Source organism: Hippocampus bargibanti, linkage group LG02 (assembly GCF_051943395.1).
Source record: "Hippocampus bargibanti isolate YZ-2025 linkage group LG02, ASM5194339v1, whole genome shotgun sequence".
NCBI lineage: Eukaryota > Metazoa > Chordata > Actinopteri > Syngnathiformes > Syngnathidae > Hippocampus > Hippocampus bargibanti.
In genome coordinates this window covers 30936742-30950593 of record NC_142735.1, presented here as the reverse complement: position 1 = coordinate 30950593, position 13852 = coordinate 30936742, and the positions used below count along the sequence as shown (strand labels likewise).

The window sequence follows — 13852 nt, the reverse complement described above, 5'->3', positions numbered from 1 at the left end:
TGTTCTTCCTGGGTGAACATGATCCTGACCCGGCCGCAGAAAAACAACTTGTTTGACATATGTTTTATTTTATTTTATTTTCATCCAAACCACTGCCGGGCATGCAGTCTTTTGCGCTTTTATTTTGAAGGTTGCCCACGCCGCTCGCTGGCCGCACACTACCGTAATGCACGGTGTTGTATTAGAAGTGGCGGCGCACTTCGATTTTGCGAGTGGAGGCTGGCTTGACCGCAGTAGAACGCGCGTCCCTTCGAGTGTTGCTGTAGGCGGCTTTTAGCATCGGGGGATTTGTTTTGTGTTTGCGTGCGTGTATTTTTCGGAGGAACACGCTTTATTTTTAGTGGTGGTTCCACACATCTCTCGTCAGTTTGGAAGGCAACTCAGATTCAGCCGATTCGTCCAAAATTCTTGTCGTCATGTCAGATTTGAAAAAGTATATGCAGACGATGAAGTCCTCGATCGTACTGCCTGCTGTCCCATGAACAAGATGGTGGTGTTTTGTTTATTTCTTCTTGGATATGCACAAAACGCAGTGACGTGCGGTGAGGTTCATGGCTGGTGAGGCACTGACGTCATCATAGTCAGATTTACAAACATATTAACTCTACAGAGTAGTTTATTCACCATTTGATTGGCAACAGTTAACCTATTTTGTTTAAAATTTCATGTCAGCATTCTTTATATACTGTATACAAACTGTAGCATAGAAAAAAAAATAATTAAAAAAAAAACTTTTTTATCGTGTTACCTTTAGTCCATGCGCCGCTCCTTCTGAAGAAAGGCATCAATAACTTCTTTGTAGAAGCCTTCCTTATCTTTCTTCAGTTTTAAAAGTCTCTCTGTCTCAACGGAGATCACTGCCAGTGAAGAAAGTCGTCCTTGATCAGTCCCGTTCCGACTATGTTTTCAGTGCTGAGAATGACAATCTCGTCTATTTCTACAGCAACAAATTGGGCTGCACCGATCTCCTTTTTAATGTCATTTCTAATGACATCACCAACTGCTTCAATTAAATCGTAAATTCTGTTTCACAGGCTAGAAAATACAGTGGATGTCCCAAAATGACTCGCAAGCGAAAGCATGTAATCGTTCAACATAGTAGCCACGATTAGCGGAGCCTTTACTTTCATCATTTTCACGAAATGCCAGCTGTTGTTTGGCAAGGAAGCAGGTGGCATTGATGAGATCTTTTAAAAGCTCCCGCTTCTCCTTTACCTTAGCATTGTAGATGCTGATGTTGAGTCTTCGTGTCGTGCGGCGATACAGCACGCAGGTGGAAAGTTGATAAAAGTTAACTCAGCCAGATGCAGGAAGGGTATTGTGAGTTTTCTTTATTTGAAGTTGATATCAGTTTTCGGCAGACCCCAGGTAACACTGCTCTCCAGGTTGTCCTTTGTCCCTCTTCTTCCTCCTCCAAGAGACTGGCTCAGTCTAGTTTTAAAGGTGCTTCACCTGAGCTTCTGGCCAATCAGGTCCTAGCGGCAATTGGCCATTCCCAGGTGGTTGCAATCACCTTCTCAGAGTCAATTAGTGGTCGCCCAACTCAACTATTTTGGATGGGGAGAAATGCGCACCTTTCTCCCATCCAAAATCCATGAAACACAAAATTATTTAACATTTCTTTTAGCATCATGACATCATTCACCCCCTCTCCTCAGAGTTCAGACATTCTTGTCAAATAATCAGCAATAACATTTGTTGTCAGGGTAGAGAATGTCATATGTGACAGGTCCTATTCTCCTAATCACAGCGTATGGGCCCTGCCACTTTGCCAGTAGCTTACTTGATCCTGTATGCAACAATATTAACACCTTCTGTTCAGGGTGCCAATCTCTCCCTGATAAATTCTTGCTGTTATTCTCGCTGGAGATCCTCTTCCAGCTTCTGACGTTCTGCATCTTCCGTTTCTTTCTGCAATTCTGGGTTCATAAACCATGGGAATTGCAGCTTGTCTTGGATGATGAAACTCTGGAGGTTGGGCATGTTAGGTAACCCAACTTGGGAGTTTCTTGTGCGGGAGGAAGGTTCGTTGGCCTGGATGTTCGAGAGTCAGCGCCCTGGGGCTGCGGTCCCAGAGGAGGATAATGTTGACTAGATCGACTGTCAAATGTCCATTCTTGCTTGTTGGGTGCATCTGATCTCTTGATCTGTTCAATCAACATCACCTCTTGTCTGAGTCTTAGGCTTCACCACTGGTTCCATCTCACTCTGCTCAGTTCCATCCTTGGCTTGGCAACTGTCAGACGCCTCATGGAAAAGAACGACAGCATCTTCTTGGGGCAACTCAAGCTTCTGGTTTCCTTGATCCCCTTCAGAACTCTTCAGTCCAGTTTGGTTGGCCCGTGCTACACAACTTCTTACTCGTCCCACCTTCTTCCTCTCGGCTTCCTCTTATCCTTCTCCACTTCAGCAAGGCGTAACGATCCCACCTTCTTCATGCATGGTGAAACGATCCCACCACTGCCACCAATTGTCGTGCGGCGATACAGCACGCAGGTGGAAAGTTGATAGAAGTTAACTCAGCCAGATGCAGGAAGGGTATTGTGAGTTTTCTTTATTTGAAGTTGATATCAGTTTTCGGCAGACCCCAGGTAACACTGCTCTCCAGGTTGTCCTTTGTCCCTCTTCTTCCTCCTCCAAGAGACTGGCTCAGTCTAGTTTTAAAGGTGCTTCACCTGAGCTTCTGGCCAATCAGATCCCAGCGGCAATTGGCCATTCCCAGGTGGTTGCAATCACCTTCTCAATCAGTCTCAATCAATTAGTGGTCATCCCAACCTTCACTGTAGATCACGACGTCATCAAGATAGGCAACTATTTTGGATGGGGAGAAATGCGCACCTTTCTCCCATCCAAAATCCATGAAACACAAAATTATTTAACATTTCTTTTAGCATCATGACATCTCGCTCATTTTTGATGAGGCTCCGTTGTAAATTTTTCAGGTCGCAAGATCCCATTTGAGTCCAGACATTGTCACAAATTGAGAACAGAAGGCAGAAAAAGCAGAAAAGGCGGTTTCTTGCTGGACATCCACACAGCCAGCCTTTTCGTGTGTACCAGTCCGCCTGAAAAGAGCGAGTATTGTGTCCCGTTGTCTGAAGCAAACCTTTTAGCTCCGGTGTTGGTCTTCCTTAAATTATTACCTCCTGCTTCGATTGAAAGTCCAGTTTAGAAAATTCTTTCAATTTAGATATGTAATCCTCCATTCTGAAAGTGAGGCCAAGCAACATGAAAAAAATGACTGCAGGGTTGCACTTTACTTGCTAACTGTTTACTGTAGCTTTCTGTCTCTAATTCTATTATTCTGCAGACGTGGAGTAAGAAGTATCTCTGGAATCACAAGCGCCCCCTGCCTGTCATGAGGCGGGAGAACTGTTTGCCTCACCTACGCACAGCGTTTTGATAAAAATAAAACAAAATAAACACTGTAGTGCAGTGTTTATAATGTACAATGACTCTACATTATATACACCAGCTAAACTGTAGAAATTTAGTTCATATACTAAACGTGTTTGAACGCTTTAATAGCGATATGCAGAAGGACAGCAATGCGGTCTCACTGCAGAGCAAGCCAGCACAGTAAGCATAGTGATTGCGCAATCCATGGTGAGGCTCAGCCGGCTGCTGCCTCACCGCTCGTCTCTACTTAGTATTTGAACGGTAAATGTGAAAATTCAGCGATTTTGAAAAAAATCCTAAAACGGTGAAGTTAAATGGACAAGAACTTTAAAGTACAAATCACTAAATACATATAACTGTTTAATTTATTTTTTTATTTGATATTTCCATGACAGCTTTCCATGATGACAGGTGAGGCACTGCCTCCACTGACTGCACGTCACTGACAAAACGTGACCTGTGCTGGCTGAAGTGTCACCTGCTATTGCTAAGTGAAAGCATGACTCGGATGTGACAAGAGAAAATGAAATTCAGACATTCACGCGGTACCATGAGCCAATCATAAAGCCGTAGGCTCCTGTATTCCTTTCTTTTTGAGCTTTCATCTCCATCGGAAATTGAATTGTGCTATTTTATTTTTTGAGCTAGCTCTCTTTTCAGATTGCTGGCGAATAGTGATGTGTCGTTCGCGAACGAACCAGTTCTTAGAGCCGGATCTTCGAAGTGAACGAAGAGAGCCGGGGTCCTAACAAGGAGCCGGAAATGGGAGCCGACTTTTTTTGTCCTCTATTCCCGGCCCCCGGTCTTCGGTTAAAGCCGCACGTGATTGGTCGATATCCGTGGTAGAGGAGGGAAGGGAGAATTACAGACACACGCAGCAGTGAGGAGAAGGGGGAGGGTGGTTAGGGTAGACAGGTGGACACGTTATTACATTATGCTGTTATTATGATTCATTTTTTTACTAGTTGGTATGATAGCATTATGAATATGAAAAGCAAATTAGTGACAGCTGATCATCAGACCAGAGTAACCACAGGGAAAGTGAAAGTTTGTGGATGCTCACTGTGCACATATAAATCAATCCATATGAATAAAAATATTTGATACAGTGTATTTTTTCATAAGTAATTTGTTTTTCACATAATTTTACATGATTTTTGGTAGTTAATTTAAGCAACAAACAAACAAACTGAGGAGCCATTTGGGAGCCAAAAGAGCTGGTTCTTTTTAGTGAGCCGGGCCAAAAGAACTGGCTCTCTGAAAAGAGCCGGAATTCCCATCACTACTGGCTAATCCCTTACATCATAGGTGTCAAAGTTAATGCCTGGGCGCCAAATCTAGCTCGCCACCTCATTTTATTTGCCTCGCGAAAGCAAATCAAACTTGAAATTTCATGATGCTTGCTAAAGTCTGAACCCAAATTTTAATTTGTCGTATGTAAACCACAATAACAGTCATTATTCTTGACTTCAAATTTAACAACTAGTTATTCATTCATTTGTTGTGCGTTCTATATGCAATATGTGGAGTAGATGAAACATTGTAATGACTTCCCCAAATTCATAATGGCCTGTGAGAGGAAACTGTAACTACAATTTGGCCCACGGCAAAAACACTGATGACACTGATGTAGATCACAAAAAAAAATCAATAAAAACCATTCATTCAAAGTCAAGTCAAAGTCCGCTTTATTTTCAAATATGCTAATATGCATGACATACAGCACAGATGAAATTACTGTCGTTGGACCCAGCGTGCAAGGCACTTACGTACTACAAACATAATAAACAGGAAAACGCCAATTTACCGGGAGAAACGCTGCGTGTTCACGCGCCGCCATCTTGGGGACAAAAAACAAAAATAACAAATAATATGACAACACAAAGACACAGAGTCATTCATTCTTCAGCGCTTGCTGTAGCCTCTTTGTGATGACATGAAGCAGTTCTAGATGAAAGTGGAGAGGATCAAAGCGCCATCAGGAGCCCAACATCATCTCCAAGCCGGCAAACAGACTGGCAGCAACTTGATCAACCAGCAGCCCAAAGCTCATCAGGCAGCGCACCGACGTGATAAGAACTTCTCATGTTCAGTCTGCGGACGCGCTTTTGCCCTGCAGCGTAGCCTCAATAAACAGTTCAGTGCTCACCTTATTGTTTTGTTTTTGGGGGTGAGATGAAGCATCTTAAAGGATTTTAAAGATCCATCTTAAAGATCAGAGCGTTGTCATCAAACGGTCAGTATAGTTTAGCTTTTTTCAATGTTGCTGTGCCGATGACCATTTTGTGTTTGGGAGTCTTTTACTGAGCGAGTTGCTTGTTCTGTAGCCACAAAGGGACATAAGTCTTCTTGTGCCGGTCGCAAGCCCGGATATATACAGAGGGTTGTGTCAGGAAGGGCATCCGACGTAAAAGCTTGACTAAAACAAACATGCGGATCGAACCTGTGATTCGCTGAAAGGAAAAGAAAGGAAAAGAAGAAGATCAGGGTGGAATGTGCACGTCTACTACAAGCTAAATGTTGAATGTTCAGTTGATGGAAACAAAAATATCGATAGAAAAAAAGAGATTGGACCTGAATCCATCTTTTTTTTTGCCACTGCCAAATTGTCTTTACGACAAGGAGTTAAAAGACCCGATTTGCCCCCAGGTTTGACTCGGACTTTTTCCCCCCCTCGTTTCTCATCATCACAGCACGAGTGGGGCAGAGGATGAGGAAGCCTGCCAAGTTCTTGAGAGTCCTCATCGCCGTCACTCTGGGGATTCTGATGATGCTCTACTGGTGGCGATGGTGAGTGAACGAAAGGGAGCTCGCGTGGGGTGCTGCAACCGACCCAATGTCCAAATGACCCACTTGGCTGCCCGTAGGACTGACGACTACTGGTGCTCCCGTCAGGCCGTGGGCGGCAAGGCCAAACTCACCAATGTGGTCTTCTTAAAGACCCACAAGACGGCCGGCAGCACCGTGCAGAACATTCTGTTCCGCTTCGCCGAGCGCAACGGGCTGACGGTGGCGCTGCCCACGCAGCAATGCGGCTATGATTTCGGCTACCCCCAGCTCTTCAGCGCTAACTTTGTGCACCCGCACACGTTGCCGGCGAACGTCATCGGCAGCCACCTGCGCTTCAGCGCCGGCGAGCTGCGGCGCGTGGCGCCAGCCGACGCCCGATACATCACCATCCTGAGGGAGCCGGCGGCCATGTTTGAATCCCTGTTCGGCTACTACGGCCAGTCCTGTCAGACCTTCAGGAAGGTGCCTGGGGGGTCACTGCGGGCCTTCCTGGAGCAGCCGCTACGCTACTATCGCCCGTGGGATCGGAACGCCCAATATGCCCGCAACACGCTGACCCACGACCTGGGCGGCGACAAGGACCGGCCGGCGGCGGACGTGGGCTATGCGCGGGCTTTCGCGGCCCAGGTGGAGCAGGTCTTCTCCCTGGTGATGATTGCTGAGTATTTTGACGAGTCTCTGGTGCTCCTGCGCCACCTCCTCTCCTGGGACCTGGACGACTTGGTCTACGTCAAGCTCAACATGCGCACGGCCAGCTCCGTGCGCCGGCTGGACCCGGGACTGGCCGACAAAGTGCGCGCCTGGAATTGGATCGACGCGCACCTGTACGATCACTTCAACGCCTCGCTGTGGCGCCGGCTGGCGGCGCTGGGCTCGGCCTGCCTTGCCCGGGAGCTGCACCTCCTGCGCGGCGCCCGGGAGAGGCTGCTGCGGAGCTGCTTCGATGGACACATACCCCCCCGCCCCAGCTCGCTGGGGGACATCCGCAACAAGGACCTGCGCCCCTGGCAGCCCAGCGCCCAGGTCAGCATCTTGGGTTACGATCTCCCCGCCAACCTGAGCCGCCGCTTCCCCGGCTGGGAAGTCTGCTCCAGGGTGGTCACGCCCGAGCTCCAGTACACCCAGATCCTGCTGCGCTCCGAGTCTGCTCGCTACCGTCAGAACCGCACGGGCTGACTGCCCATGATGAGCGGGCCTGCTCGCGAGCTTCGCAAACCTGGTCTGAGGGGGCACCTGTACTTGGGTGGAAACTGGGAGTGTCAATAATAATAAAAAATCCATTTCTATATATAATAATAATGCATCATTTATGAGCGCCTTTCAAAACTCTCAAGGTCACTTTACAGTCCCATGATAAGTTTTACTGTGGCTGAGCAGCGGCAGCCACACACGCCAGCATTTACTCGACCCGGAAGTAACTCAAATAGATAGAAAGCTAGCTATAGCTAGCTAGCTAATAGATAGCAAATAGCTAGCAAGGCACCTATAGAGCTAATAGCTAGATAGATAGCCAGCTAGATAGCGAATAGATAGCAAATAGCTAGCCGGCTAGCTAGTCAGATAGTTAGCTGGATAGCTAGATAAATAGAAGGTGAAGAAAGGAAAAAAGAAATAAGGATAAAGTCAAGAGAAATGACAAAAAAAGCTAAATCGGACGAAAGAAAGTAGAGCCAGAGGGAAAAAAGAAAAAAAGGCACATTGAACAGCGCAACAAAATGGCCGCTGCGGGAAAAACAAACCTTTTTGCGCACACCAAGAATGTCAATTAAGGCAATTAAAAACCTTCGCAATTCCAGTAAAACACTGCAATCAAGAGTCACTTGAATGTCACCCTTTTAATGCATATACAGTGAGACCTCAACTTACAAACACCTCAACTTACAAACTTCTTGTCTTACAAACGTCAAATTTATGAAAATTAAACCTTATAATAAGCACTATTTTCATAATACACACCCACCACTGCTGGCGGAGTGATCTTCGGCGGAAGCACACGACCGAACAGCACCAGAGGTTAAGTTACCAACAGTCCTTATGGAAGGTGACTCTCCTTCCATAAGCCATCAAAGACCATCAAAAACGTAAATAAAACTTTATTTTACAGCACAGTTTATTTCTTTAATTACATTCGTCATGTAATGCGCCTCTCTTTCCAAACAGCAATTCCCTTTGACCTTCGACCTCCGACGCCATTCCATCAAGCCATAAATGACCATCACAAATGTAAATAAAGTGACTTTATGATACAATGCAGTGTATTTCTTTCATTACAATACAATAGCACGTTTATTATACATAGAATAAGGTATGTTGTGTGTAGTTTTAAGGCTTGTTTAGTTGAAAAGTATATTTTATGGAAACCCGGGAACGGATTATTCCCATTTTAATGGTTTCCTATGGGAATTTTTTTTAGATACACACTTTTCGCCTTACACACTCTGTCTGGGAACCAATTAAGTTCGTAAGTTGAGGTCTCACTGTATATTTTTTAAAACTAGTTTGGAAATTCCTGAGGTAAATAAGTATTCTTCCTCTCTCTCTCTCTCTCTCTCTCTCTCTCTCTCTCTCTCTCTCTCTCTCTCTCTCTCTCTCTCTCTCTCTCTCTCTCTCTCTCTCTCTCTCTCTCTCTCTCTCTCTCTCTCTCTCTCTCTCTACCCCTTTAAGTGCCTGTCATTACAAGTCCAAATGAAATGAATGTCGTCAATCACATCAAACCTCAGTTGTGTACCAACCTTCGGCGGGCCGGATTTAAAAGCTCGCGGGCCGTAGTTTGTCCACCTCTGGTATATACAGTCAACCTGGGTTTTTCAACGTCTCGGATCTCAACCATTTTGGTTTTCGACCAAAACTGTTAAAACAAAATATTCCTCTGTTTGCAAGCGAAAATAGATTCTCGCGAAAACTGAGCGCAAGTGAATGCACCACTTGACTCCCTTCCTTATACGTCGCTTCCACGTGTCTCATCTCATTGTGACTGACGCATTATCCTCGTTTAGCCGCCCATTGTGAGCAAGCGTATTTGTATTGTTCAATATCGATTAAAAAAAAGCTTACATTAATTGTTACATTGATTATAATGTATCAGTTTTCGACCAAATCGGTTTTCCAATAGGTTTTGGGAAAGGATTATGGTAGAAAACTTTTGATTATGGTTTGACTGCATAGAAAATCGATATCAATCTGAATTCATAAAACAAAGTCCATTTTTGAAGTTTAGAAGCTGTGTTCATGTGAAGTCAACAGTCTCAAACAAGACAAATGCCTTTGTCTTGATTCTCAATGACGAGGAGACTTTCACATACAATCTTTTTCTTCCGCCAGAAAGCAAAAAAAATAAGATGTTAAAGGACAACAGACACCTCCGGACAAGTTGCGTCCATAATTTGTAAAAATCACTTCAAATGACTTTGACTGAGCGTATTTTACAAAGATTCCACCGCATATAGCTATATTTTACCTCTTAAAATCTGCGCTGAATAATATTCATGAAATCTTGTTTTCGAGTTGATGACGATGCTGGAGTGATGTCACTGAGCGAACGCCGCTGACCGAAAATGTGACACACAATGCATTTTGGGTACTTATTTTGTCTGAATACACCGTTTTGATCGCAAAAGTAGAAGGAAAACGACATCAATAACGCAATGGTGAATTGTGTGGCAGCCAATTGCGGTAACAAGCATAAAGAAGGTGTAAAATTACAAAAATTCCCAGCGGACAAGGCCGCCATTTCCAACGGAGCAGAGCAGCGCCAGCCGAGGAGCTCCCCAGAGTGCACGAATCCCCGCTTGGATAACCGCTGTCACACTCTCAGCCTGACAATGGGTAGAAAGTGGCTTTCAGTGGTGAAAGAGCAATCGTCATAACAGTGGAGCAAACCTATTGGACAAAGATTCAGCTGTTGGAAGGAGGAGCTACACGGAGTTAGCGATGGATAACCGCTGTCATTCATACGTAAGTTTGTTACTCTTCATCATGAAAGTTTAAACAACGTTTTGCATGCACAACCATTAAACAATCTGCATTGATGTTGACATCTAGTAGCTTATTATTTGTTATTCATGGCCTTATATGTCACATCACCCAAGTTGATGCTATATTGCTTATTCACGGAGCTTCATATATGCTTCATATCTCATGTCCTTCACCAGTTTCGTTGCTTTGCTTACAAGGCTTGAATTGATACGGAAGGACTTCTTTAATTGATCGCAAACACTTATGCTTTCCTCTTCAGAACTATCCATCTATCCATTTTCCGTACCGCTTATTCCTCATTAGGGTCGCGGGGGGTGCTGGAGCCTTTCTTCGGGCACGAGGCGGGGGACACCCTGAATTGGGTGCCAGCCAATCGCAGGGCACACAAAGACGTACAACAGTCACTCTCACACTCACACCTCTGTGAATCATATTCATCACTAGATGAGTAACAAGAAAGGATCTTTTTTCCGAATCCGAACTCTCTGAAGCCATTGTTTTGATTCTGGGGCAAGGCAGTTTGTGAAGGACTATCCTGACGAGACGTCATGAACTGGGGGCGGGACTTTCTGAATCTCTCAAGTTTTGAGCTCATTAGGGGCAGTTTTGGGCACCTTTAAGTCATTTTTATTGGTGTTTTGCATTTGACTAAAAATATCAACCTGCGTGTTTTGGCTATTTTAGATGCTATATGTCGAGGTAATTCGCTATACGAACATCTTTAAACATCTTTTTGCATCGTTTGTTTTTCTTGGACTTCCTGATATGTCATATCCTGCCTGCCTTTACATGATGTCACATCATATTACGTCACATCCTGTCCGTCTTTTATAAAGGTTCTCCCAACACGTCTATCTATTTCTCTCTCTCTATGTGTCTACTCAACCAACCTCACAATGTTCCTGCTGTCTACAAGATAAAAATAACTTATTCTGTTCAACACCTGGCTTCCTGCTGATTTCATCATCCCACTTCTAACACCCTGAAGACCGATGAACCAGGAACGAACAATCACTTTTAACCCATCATTATAAAAAGTTTTTCTGATGTCAGTTGGGAAACAAATAAAAAATGGTGTCGGTTGTCCTTTAAGAACAGGCCTGCTGTAAAACGTAATTGAACATAATATAAAAATAAAAAAATACACATACGCATTTCCAGTTCTTTCTGTCACGATCTGGTTGGCGACCAACGGGTGGCGCTGTCAGCCGCGCCTGCACCTGCACAGGCGCTGGTCATTCCGATCAGTGGCAGACTGTCACGTTCTGGTTGGCGACCAACGGATAGCGCTGACGGCCTCGCCCTCAGTTGCACAGGTGTTGCTCGTCCTCATCAGTGGCAGTTAAAAGGACTCCCGGGACAACCATTCGGGGTCGGGTCATTGTATGCATTGTGTATGCTTTGCATGTGTTTGTTTCGTCTTGGCAGACTTTTACTCTTGGTTTTCTTTGATACTTTGTATTTTTCTGTTCAGAAGATTTTGATGTTTTAGATTTTGTTCCTGCTGACTTTATTTTAATACAATTTGTCAAATACAACCTGATGCTCTCTCTTGCCTGTTTTTTGGGATCCACCACCACCTTGCAAACCGTGACACTCTTGTTCACTTCGCTGAGCTCAAAGCGTGCTCCCGTTGAGTAGTTAAATAACAATTACCTTACTGCTTTAAAATATACATATATTTATTTTAACACAAGTCTTCCTTAGTTTAGTATCCACACGTTGTTTTAGTATATATTTTTCTAAACATAAAAAAAGTCAACGAGTGAGAAGCCCCACCCAGCCTGAGCCCGATCCGAACGCAATGACTGACATTTTGAGCTCGGTCGGGTCGGGTCGGGCTTGGGCTCGGGATTAATATCTTACCTCTACCCGCCGCCCTCTCTCAGGATGAGGCCCAAAACTCACCGCCTCTGTGTGGACACTTGGAGCGGTATCGTTTGTCATCGAGTTAAATTTAGCCGTCGCCATGGTCACACAGACGCATCGCAGGCGGTTCTCAAAGTGTTTTTGCTTTTTTTGTGAAGCAACCTCGCCAACGGTCGGCAAACATCATCCGTGCCCGCGAAACCCAAAGACCTTGCTTTAACGACACGCTTTGGCTCCATTGCCCCTCAATCGTCAGCTTCCTAGCCCTTGTTTCTTTTTTTCCGCCAGTGAAACAGACTGCCCCTCAGGTGCCTGAAACTGGTGGCCCAGTTGGTGCACCAGTTTCGAGGTCAAAAAGCGTTGCTGCTGTGAAATGTAAATTTCTCCACTGCGAGACGAACAAAGGTGCAGTGATACGTTGGCTTAGGAACTTAATTGGTTCCCAGACAGAGCGTAAAGGCAAGCGTAAAGGCAAAAAGTGTGTATCCCAAAAATTCATTTCCCATAGGAAACCTTTGAAATGAGAATAATCCGTTCCCAGGTCCCCATAAAACATAATTTTCTACTTTCAAATTTTCTAAGCCTTAAAACTACACAAAATAGACCTTATTTTATGTATACTAAATGTGCTATGGTATTGTAATTAAAGAAATAAACTGTACTGTATAATAAAGTCGATTTATTTACCTTTGTGATAGTCGTTGATGGCTTGATGGAATGGAGTGACCGGTTTCATCAGCATTAAACTCTTGATGAGGAACATAGCCTTCTTTCACCATTTGAGGAATGATCCCTTGTAGGTGCTTTCTCTGCGATGATTTTACCTAGTTCTTCATCAATTGTGTTCTGTTTAGCTGGGTTGGTAGCTTTTTGCATCAAGTGTACAAATGGCTTGTGTGGGTTATTTGTGGAGCCTGATTGATTGGATATTTTAACTTTGCAGTTCCACTCTGCTGAACTATCAAAGTTGAAACGAGTCCAAATTTCACTGTTTTCTATCCATTTTATCACCCTGTCTCTGTCGTCTGCCTGTCTCATTCATGTTTAAACGTTTAAACCACCTCCCCTCACTGCTGCGTTCTTGACCAATCTCGTGGCTTTAACCGAAGACTGGGGGCGGGGAATACAGGACAAAAACAGTCGGCTGCCATTTTCTTGTTAGGACAATGGGCTCGTTCACATCACTCATTGTGGCGCTCCGTGTGTATCCCGAAAAATAGTTCGTATGCCAACGTAAAATTTTCATAAATGTAACGTTGTAAACCAAAAAGTTTGTATGCCAAGGTAAAATTTTCATAAATGTAACGTTCGTAAACCAAAAAGTTCGTAAGCCAAGGTATCACTGTACATCCAATCCAATCCAAAAGATGACTGGCACTGTTATCATGCCGATCGCAGACGTCAAGGGGGAATTATTTCTTTTATCGACAGTGAGTGTCTGTTATAGATCACCAGTACAAAAAAATTGCCTCCTTCTGCGATGAAATTTTAAAATACAGGTAACATCCGACTTTCGCAACGCGCTAGCAGCCTGGTAACGCTAAGACAATTTTGGCCAGCCAGGCAGCCAGCATCTCACTCTTGCACAGCAATCGTGTGATGCACCATAGGGGGGAGTGTCCACCATGCCTACCCGCCCCCCCCCGTGGCTTCCGAATCAGGTCTTTAGCAAGTCATTTAGCATCGAATCCCTATTCAACATTTTGAATGGGTTTCAACTTACGACCATTTTGACTTACGACCGTTTGGACAGAACGGAACCCGGTCGTAAGTCGAATGTTACCTGTACTTGCACCTGGGATAGAGAATTGAGCTCCTG

General features: G+C 44.6%; 1 protein-coding gene across 1 annotated transcript; it reads left to right on the top strand.

The window, feature by feature from the left end:
- The first annotated feature begins 4989 nt into the window (after positions 1–4989).
- Positions 4990–7439, top strand: LOC148902419 (galactose-3-O-sulfotransferase 3-like). The gene is made up of 3 exons (XM_089018393.1): positions 4990–5635; positions 6049–6189; positions 6267–7439. The coding sequence occupies exons 2-3, from the start codon at positions 6110–6112 to the stop codon at positions 7363–7365; spliced, it is 1179 nt and encodes a 392-aa protein (XP_088874519.1). The 5' UTR covers positions 4990–5635; positions 6049–6109; the 3' UTR covers positions 7366–7439.
- The last annotated feature ends 6413 nt before the right edge of the window (positions 7440–13852 follow it).

Bases quoted from the DNA above. Each gene is read 5' to 3' on its own strand.
- LOC148902419 (XM_089018393.1), top strand. From the start codon at position 6,110: ATGAGGAAGCCTGCCAAGTTCTTGAGAGTCCTCATCGCCGTCACTCTG. The intron at 6,190-6,266 runs GTGAGTGAACGA...GGCTGCCCGTAG, and splicing joins ATGCTCTACTGGTGGCGATG to GACTGACGACTACTGGTGCT.